This window comes from Electrophorus electricus, chromosome 11 (assembly GCF_013358815.1).
Source record: "Electrophorus electricus isolate fEleEle1 chromosome 11, fEleEle1.pri, whole genome shotgun sequence".
Classification (NCBI taxonomy): domain Eukaryota; kingdom Metazoa; phylum Chordata; class Actinopteri; order Gymnotiformes; family Gymnotidae; genus Electrophorus; species Electrophorus electricus.
The window spans coordinates 19,550,266-19,559,721 of NC_049545.1; the positions used below are offsets into that span (position 1 = coordinate 19,550,266).

The 9,456-nt window shown below is 41.4% G+C and overlaps 1 protein-coding gene across 2 annotated transcripts; it reads left to right on the top strand.

The window, feature by feature from the left end:
* On the top strand, positions 1-1,859 carry LOC113575512 (protein yippee-like 5). 2 transcript variants are annotated; one of them, XM_027007061.2, is made up of 3 exons: positions 1-112; positions 671-833; positions 1,200-1,859. In XM_027007061.2, the coding sequence occupies exons 2-3, from the start codon at positions 693-695 to the stop codon at positions 1,422-1,424; spliced, it is 366 nt and encodes a 121-aa protein (XP_026862862.1). In that variant the 5' UTR covers positions 1-112; positions 671-692; the 3' UTR covers positions 1,425-1,859. The 2 variants fall into 2 exon arrangements, with proteins under 2 accessions (XP_026862862.1, XP_026862863.1); XM_027007062.2 differs by having other exon boundaries at positions 1-108.
* The last annotated feature ends 7,597 nt before the right edge of the window (positions 1,860-9,456 follow it).

Sequence of the window (9,456 nt, forward strand, 5' to 3'; positions counted from 1 at the left end):
CGCCATTAACCCGTGACGTCGGAACTGTTACGAGCACATAAAATTCACAGTACAATGACATTACACTAACTAACAAGAAATAACGCTTGCATTAGGAAAACACCAAAGGCAGGTAAGACTTCACTGTCTTTTGACTGACCTCGGCTAACTGTCTCCATAATGTTGTGCTTCAGTGTAACATGGGGAATTAAGCCACTTTATACACGAACCCGACAGTTGTGAAATTAACTATTGCGTACGTGCCGTCAACTTGTCCTCAGTGACCATGCGTTCTGCGACTTTAGCAGTGTTAGAGCCAGAAAGCTTCCATAGAGATCAAAACAAACAACTCCCAGATATAATGTTCACATGTCTTACATGCAATACTAACATCCAGGTCATATAATAACATTGTAAAAGGAAACAAATATAAACAAATCCCTTTACACCTAAATCTAACCCAGTTTAGGAATACTATTACGTACAAATGCCAGTTCTAACCAGATCTTGTGCTGCCACAATAAATGTTAAATAAATTGTATTACAGTATATTCTGTTTAGTCAGGTAGTACTTTGCAATATATTACATACATTTGATATAAGAAGGACGTGAGTTACAAAGAAGACAAAGGTAATCTTAAGTCTGTACGTGGTTGTAAATGTCCACTGGTGCATGTGATGTTTCCTGCAGGTCTGAACATCTTGGTCTCGCCATGGGCCGCATCTTTCTGGACCACATCGGAGGTACGCGGCTGTTCTCCTGCGCCAGCTGCGACACCATCCTAACCAACCGCTCGGAGCTTATTTCCACACGTTTCACAGGAGCTACTGGCAGGTCCTTCCTGTTCAACAAGGTACATGGCCGTTCCTGCAAGCACAGGCACACATGTACGCACACAGCATCAGTGAATGATTCAGGCATTTCGAATAGCAAAACATGCACCTGTCACCAAAATCCATATACAAACACACCAATCAAACTGAGCTTCGAGGCTCCGGCTTCTGGCTCCATTTCTCTCTTTTTTTTTTTGTTCCATTTCTCAGACTCACAAACAACTGTCTTTATTAGTCTAAATCCAGTCCTGTGTCACTGTTTACTGTACATCTAAGGTCACCATTCATCCGCTGAGTCTCCTCTGCTACTCTGGTTCGAATGTGGATGTACTTGTGTGTACACGTGCATGTGCGTGTGGGTGTATGCTTGTGTGTGTGCACATCAGGTGGTCAATCTGCAGTACAGCGACGTGCAGGACCGTGTGATGCTGACCGGGCGACACATGGTCCGGGACGTCAGCTGCAAGAACTGCAGCAGCATGCTGGGCTGGATCTACGAGTTTGCCACTAAGGACAGCCAGCGGTACAAGGAAGGCCGAATCATCCTGGAGAGAGCCCTGGTGAGAGAGAGAGAGGGCTTTGAGGAGCATGCGCCGTCAGATGTGTACTGACGTATGCTTGATGTCTCTTTGCCTGATCTTCGGTATGAGCTGTCATCGTCTTTGTCCTGCGGTGAACATCAGAGCCATCAGAACATAAGAAGGTGCCTCAGAGATGTTATCCTGAGAGCGTGCACACACGCACACACACACACACACACACACACACACACACACACACACACACACACACACACACACACACACACACACACACACACACAATGCAGTATTAACCTAGTGACTTCTATAGCCCTGGGCCACACCACAGGCTTTTGCCATCTCTGTGATCCAGGCTTGTCCCTTGTGCAGGAGGACAGTGTCAGGCAACCTGCTTCTGGGCTGGAGTTTCTCCATGAATGTGGTCCTGTTAGCCAGCTAGCTCCCGGGGTTCCCTAAGGTGAATCGCTCTGACCGTGAAAAACCCCCAGGCCTTCACTTAAGCACGCCTACATCCAGATAGACCACATACGCTTGCAGATGTGATTCCGGACCTGGTGTCCATTGCAGGTTGCTGTCCCTGTTCTGTACTCTGTTCTGTTTGATTCCTGTCTGAATTGCAGTACAGGAGCATCTGCTTGTTTTTGCTGCACTCACGCCACCCAAAGCTGATCCAGGAACAGCTCTCCTAGTCTAAGCTTTATTGCTATGGCTACATGTTTTGTATTTAGAATCCTCTATGGTTCGACTTTTTTTCAGTTGCCTTTTGTCAGAATGTTTTGGTGGTTCTGCATCAGCGTCAATTTTAAAGTGAATTGCTTCAATAACACATGGATTGTGAAATCCATTACTTTGTTTTATATTTGAATTATATAGGTTTATTAACATTAATGTTTCCATAAATTTTATCTTAGTTTTATGACAGAATGTTAATTTGAATTTACATTTTATTGCATATAATTGAGAAATGCAAACTGTTTGTGTTACTTGGAAATAAACAGAAATATATATAAAAATCTTACTTATGATTCTGGCTGTTTATTTAACAAATGTTTTCTTGTATAGGATTAGTGTTAAGGTTAAACTGTCTTATGATTTTTAACTTCCCCTTAACCAACAAAGAATTAAGTGTAAGAGTTTTCTTTGTCCACTAGGTGGCCACAAAACAAAATATTTTGGTTTTCAGTAATACTGCGATCTAATTGTTGAGGCTATGTCTGCTGTTGGGTGGAAGAAAGCCCAACCCTGGTCTTGGACTAAACCAAAAGATCTTTTGCACAGAGAGCCCTTCTGAATTATTGACCAGGCTTGATGTGCGTAGGAGAAACCCAGAACCCAAGCATGTAATCAGAGCATTACTACATATTTTTATGTTCATACATAATATCATAGTTAAATAGTATTGAAAAGAACTGCATTGCTCACCCACAGATATGAGTTATTGTCTTGGTCTTGGTGAAAAGAAAGTAACTCTTTCAGTTCTGCTATGTTGCCCGCAGATCTGCAAATAACACAGTCAGCCAATTTTGTTCATAATGACTGCCATGCTATCGAGACACTGTGAGTGAGTTCAGCGTTATCTTATTATGAGCCCTTTTGTGCACATTGCATCCAGTACAACTGGGGTGTATTAAAGCTGTTATAACCAGTTGAACTTTGTAAAAGGCAAACTTCACTGTGTAATTTCATAAGACACATCTGCATTTGTGTGTGTGAGAGAGGGAACTTACTTATTAACTTGACCATAGTTGTCAGTCAAGATAGGGTAATATGTTTCAAGGTAAGATGTCACACTGTAATAAAACTGTAAATATATACGTTGCACAGTAGTAGTTATCACCCCTACCTCATAAGGCTATCGGGCTTTTCATGAGCCTGGTTAGGTACATTACACTAGTCAATTGTACTGTATTTTTTCTAGAATTACCATGCCAGTAATGTAAGTGAAGACATTATGGTGTTGCGTGTTGTTGTCCGTTTATAAATAGCATGTGAGTGCTCAGGTGAGCAGCTGCGTTCAGGTAATTCCTTCTTACTCAGGTGCTTCTGCATCAGATTGTTCAAAAGACACACACACACACACTTCAGGAGCAAAAGTTTGTATTGTACCAAAACATCCAGGCAGTAGAAATCTGGACTGTACCAAAACATGTAGGCAGTAGAATGGCACACTTTCATAGTGGGACTCTGGTCCAGAGCAGGATTTTCCCACAATGCAACATTTATCAAAGCTACCGAAAGACCACTCTAAAGCACAGCAGCTTGCAATGGCATTTGCCCTGGGCAAGAGAATCACACAAACAGATACCAGTGCCATCTTTATGCCGTGCGTGTCTAGCAGCCTCCATGGATTAGGCTGTTCATTGCCTTGACAACAATTATTTGCCAAGGTGTGTTTCCCACCAAGTAGTCAAGTCATATATTGCATAAAAAAAACTGATGATATGTGATTATGACTTTGGGTGCTAATAGCACTCTGTTAATTAGTAGTTAATTAATTAATACCACTCCTATGATCAGTTGAAATGAGAGCTTGACAGTAGTTTGTTTGATCAGATTTCTTCTCCAGAGACTTTGTTTTGGTTACTGGTACGTGTCCCAGTAACGAGCTGAGTCATTGTGACAGCGTGTGTGTGTGTGTGTGTGCGTGTGCCTGTGTGCGAGTTCATACGTACTGGGAGTAGGTCTTGCATTGAGCTGTTGGGTCAGGTTGGGTTGCCTCCTTAGCTTGGATGTAGCTGGAACCACCAAGGTGATGGTATAGTTTAGCTATAGATGCAAGTATCAGTCATGGTCGATGTGCTGCTTTGGGTTTGTGCATCATTCATGTGCTGAGAAATCGAGCCCAAGTCATGACCCAGTTTTTGTCCTCCTGGAGCTAGCAGAGGAATCCGTAATCCGTAATTATTTGGAGTTCTGTATAAATTCCTTCTAAAATGTCACCAAATCGAGTCTTATTAATGATAAATAAGCATTAAATATTTATAGTACCACTGGTATTTATTGAACACATGGTTTAATCAGTGAAGGTACTTAATGAAAAAAAGTATGTGAAGCCTTATAATTAAAATAACATTTAAAAAATACAACTATTCAGAAACTTCATGACCTTGAACAAATGCTGGAATGGAAACGGTCAGAATTAAACAGACGTAGCGCCAATGACCAACACCGGTGCACACACTGACAGGGGTTTAAATAGACAAACAGTAAACCCTGCGCAGGTGTGTGTAGGTTACAAAAACCTGTGTGTAGGTTACAAACACATGTGAATCCCCCTGCACGTGGTGGGCCGTACCACGTGACTTGTGGGGGGAGGAGCATTCCGTGACATAATGTTTCTGACCAAAGCAGAGTATGATACATACATTTTTGTTGTTTTGCCTCTGGGCTCCAGTACAGTGAAACAATGAACTCCAGTATTTATTAGTCAATTTCTCTCTTATTTCACAGGGGAAAGATGTGCCACTGGTTGTTGCTTCTTGACCACATGTGCTTAAAGAGCCATCTTAAATAATATTCTGGAGGTCATTCTGATTTGTATCTGGAGGTTGTTGCTGTTGTGCTTCGACATAAAAGGGACATTGAACAAAAGCCCCATAGAAGAGAGTCCCAATAGAGCAGGCCATTATGCAGCTGAAAAAAATCTGAATAAATCAGTCATAGACACAGCACAAACCCAAGGCGTGTCAGCTGTTGGGTACATAGCTCAGCAGTAAGAATGCATAGGCTGGTAATCGTAGCAGAAGCAAACAACCTGCTTAACTATGACTGAACAGTATCTTCAGTCAGGAAGAACCTCAGTCAGGAAGAACCTCAGTCAGGAAGAACCTCAGTCAGGAAGAACAGCCTCTTTTCAAACAGGGCCCCCTTTCCCAAAAGCATCATAGTACTGAGATCATCTTAAATGAGAGAGGGATACAGTATTCAGTGTGATACTGTACCATTTATCCATGACCTCTGTGCTACAGTACTTTTGGGAAACCCAGCCCTGATCAGGAAAGCATGCCAGTATGTAATAATAGTTGTCAAAGTCTCCCATAAAAGAGAAGTACACAAAACCTCTGCTAGATGCACACAACATCTTCCTAAAGAGGTACATTAATATGTATGCTCACAGAGTTCTGGGACAAAGTCTTTAAGATAGGTAAGATAAAAATTAAGGGATGATATGTGTGAACTAGTAAAATAACTGTACATGATCCAAAGCTGACTACCCCACATGTGAAGCACAATGGTCTGAACACATATGGCTGCCAACGGAACTGGCTCACTGGTCTTCACTGATAACCTGTCAGCTACAGCAACAGGATGAATTCTGAAGTCTACTGAAACTAAACTAAACTCAAATCTAACTAAAAGGCTTCGGCACCCACCATATGCGCTTTAACCTTGAAGCAAGATGATGGCCCCAGATATATGCCATAGCAGCTACATTTCTCAAGGCCAAAAAGCAGAAAGCCCAGGACTGCCCAAGTGAATCACAACCTTGATCTGCCTTACAGGCTTGACAAAGTCTCTGCATGGGTCTTCCAATAGAATTGTAAATACCCTTTATGTTGAATCTGACGTCCAGCACTTTAGATTCAGTCTGTATACTTCAATTGTAAAGTTGTGAATTATATCATCTCATTCCACATGGTCTTCTTCTTCTGACATAGCATGTGGATGTGCATGCAGAGCTACTTTAAGAAGCTAAATGTAGCTTACGAATAATAAATGATGACACTGACCTTCTACACATTCTGTTTGTATGAGGAAATCCCTACAGTGTGATGATCACATCCCTTCTGTCTAGTAGTTCAGAACGACTCACCACTGAAGTTGCTGTGGCCAAAGTTTCCATGGCATTGCGAATACAGTGTGTTCTGTAGAGACCTTCCAGTGTTGGAATACAGTGTGTTCTGTAGAGAACTTCCAGTGTTGGAATAGAGTGGGTTCTGTAGAAACCTTCCAGTGTTGGAATACAGTGGGTTCTGTAGAAACCTTCCAGTGTGGGAATACAGCAGGTTCTGTAGAAACCTTCCAGTATGGGAATACAGCAGGTTCTGTAGAGGCCTTCCACTGTTGGAAGCTGTGGGCCAGTGACCCCCTTTAATGATGCACTAGAGGGCTTTCCTGTTCTCAGAGGTGCAGACAGAGTACCCTGTTGTAATGTAATATGTAATGATAGTTATATGATGCTGTAGAAGCTGACCATCAGCTGTTGTGGGCTCCTCAGGAACTTTAGGCTCTGAAGACCTTTCTGGGATCTCACTGTGGTGTTAATGGACCATGGGTCTTGGCTGATGTTGATTCTAAAGAATGTCTGCCCTGAAATGCCTCTGTCCTCTCACCATTGATGCTGATGGGATGGTGACAATTGTTTGTCAGTCTCCTGAAGCCAAAGATCAGTTCTTTTGTTCCTGCAAGGTTGTTTTCCTGGCTCCACCACTCAGGTTCTCAACCTCACACGTTTTAAAAAACAAGTGTTTTCTCACGTGACTTTCCAGATCACATATAAATGTCTAATATTAGCATTGCACATTGATAGTATATCACAGTCAAAAGGAAAAAAATTTTAATGTTTAATGTGAGTTTAGTTTTTTTCTTTGTAATACTGATACATGTCCTGAAATGGTACTAGATGGTACTAAATGGTGTGTAATTGTGAAGGCCTACAGTGGTCTAGGCAAGTTTTCTTTCATACACTGGTCAGATGGAACTAGCTCACATGACTTCCTATTTGTGATGTCATGGCAAAGCCATGTGACCAGATGCATGACTGACAAGCCCACAATATCTGACTCATGACCAGTGGAAAGATAGGTTTACTGTTTTCTTAGGTCCAGTCCAGTCCAGTTTATAATTAATTGTTTCCTATCTCAGAAAGACCTGAAGGCATGTAATAGCAATTGGAGGGAAATCAGTATTTCAACCTGGGCTTTGTAACTTCCACACACACACACCTTTTTATCATATTGACACACGATACTCTGTGTGTGTCTGTTTGGATATGTGTGGGTCTGTGTGTGTGCCTGCAAAAGAGAGGCAAGGCACTTAATAACTAGCCACTGCCATTCCAGTACATTTCAAGATAAACTTCTTTACATAATCTTTGTGCATATTACTTAATTCTTATATTCTGTGTGGAGTCGATGTGAATACAATCATGTGAGCACAATCAGCTTGACGTGACCTAAACATTTCTGAATTTTTCAACAACATCCAACACATATCCAAACTTTTCACAATGACTTAGTGAAACAAAATATTGTCCTGACTTTGGGTATACTCTCATATTGAATTTGGCCATGGAACTCACATCTGGCCAATCACACAAGAGGCGTTGTATATTGTCATAGCCTAACTAGAAATCAAACTTGTTTTCAATCACAATCAAATGCGATTCAAAACGCTCTCAGTAAACCTGCTGTGTGACTCAGTGAGAAGAGGCCTGATTATATTTGTGCTTCTTACATGTAACACTTTTCTAGCCTCCATGGCCTCTGAAGACCTCCAGAAAAATGTGAAAAAGGTACATATGGGAAAAGGAGAAGATTTCAGTTCAAGCAAGGCCATGTTACAAGCTGGACTGGTCTTGCAGGTCACTGAAAGGCTATCTTCAATATCACGTTTCAGCAGTTTGTAGGAAAATAAATGATAAAAATCTCTTGAGTTGCTAAACTGAGTCGTATGCTTGTGCGGAGTATGTTTGTGTATACTGAAAAGCCAGGGCATGCTGGCCTTTTGGGAGAGCTTGAAGCTCCGGGTGATGGTCGGGCAGCCTGAAATCCAAGCACATGAGGATGTACCCTTCTGGCCATAGGGTATCTCCTCACCAAATGCGCCGTCCTTGCTGATATCACAAGTTCTAAGTTCTTATGATTATCACATGGACTTGGGTAGTTCTGTACAAGTAAAATGTTAATGGATGATTTCTGCCAGCAAGACAATTGACAATTCAGTGAATGTGACCTCACCAAAATTAATACAAAGAGATGCTGAGAGACATCGTGCTTGATTCAGTGTTAGCAGGTTTCACAACCGTGAAATATGACACTTGCAATAATCTCAGCCATTCATAATTTCTCATAAAACCTCGCTGGTGTAAATTCCTGCTAGTTCATAAGATAATGCAGACTCAACACTTCTCTGCTTATGCAGGATGAGACTGGCTGGTGAGACCCCTCTGTAAAAGGGTCCGTGCAGGGGTATCATCTGTCTGGTAAACTTACTCCAGGCTCCCGTCAGATTATATGAACGAGGAAGTGAAGTTCAGATTTCTATTTCCTTAAGGTCCGTAAGGCGTGATCAAATGTTTGGTAAAGATATAAAGATATATTATAATCAAACACCCCAGTGGAAACAACAATAATGCAGTGTGAATACAACTCTTATGCTTATAAGATTATTATTGATTATGGCTATTCCAAGGAATCATAATTGAGAACAGCAGAACAGATCAGGATCCCAGCAGACACTGTTGTTCTTAGGCCATACTGTCATAGTAGTGCTGAAGCCAGAATAGCACTGCACAATTCGTCCTTCTTCTGGCTCTTTAGCGTGTGAGATTGAATCAATACCACGTTAACAGTATTCAGCCAGTAATTATAAACATGTTATGATGAAGCCACACAGCAGGTACTTGAACACTGCTCACTTTTAAAAAAGGAATGAGTTAAGACATTAAACCCATGTGACCCTCTTTTTAAAAAAACTATATAGCACTGTGCAGTTGTACACCAGTCAGGAAAATGCCCTAAATTTGACCTATATGGAAAAATATTTAAAATAGACCTATAAGTCATAATTTATATCTCCATACCTTCATTTTATATAACAGCGGAAGACCAAGACTCGAGAACTGGCCCAGAATGAAGCCTCCGAAGGCGGTCAATAATAATAATAATAATAATAATAATAATAATAATAATAATAATAATAATAATAAACCAGTAAATTACCAACAATTTTGCAGGTTGCAGCTACCATGGGCCGCAGGTTTCTACCTGCGACAGCTGAACGTAGTGGAGATTAATAAATATATGAACAGAGGAGGGGCAATGAGGCAGCGAAACGAGGAGGGAGTGCGCCTGAGCTTTCTAACGGAGTGAGTAAATGA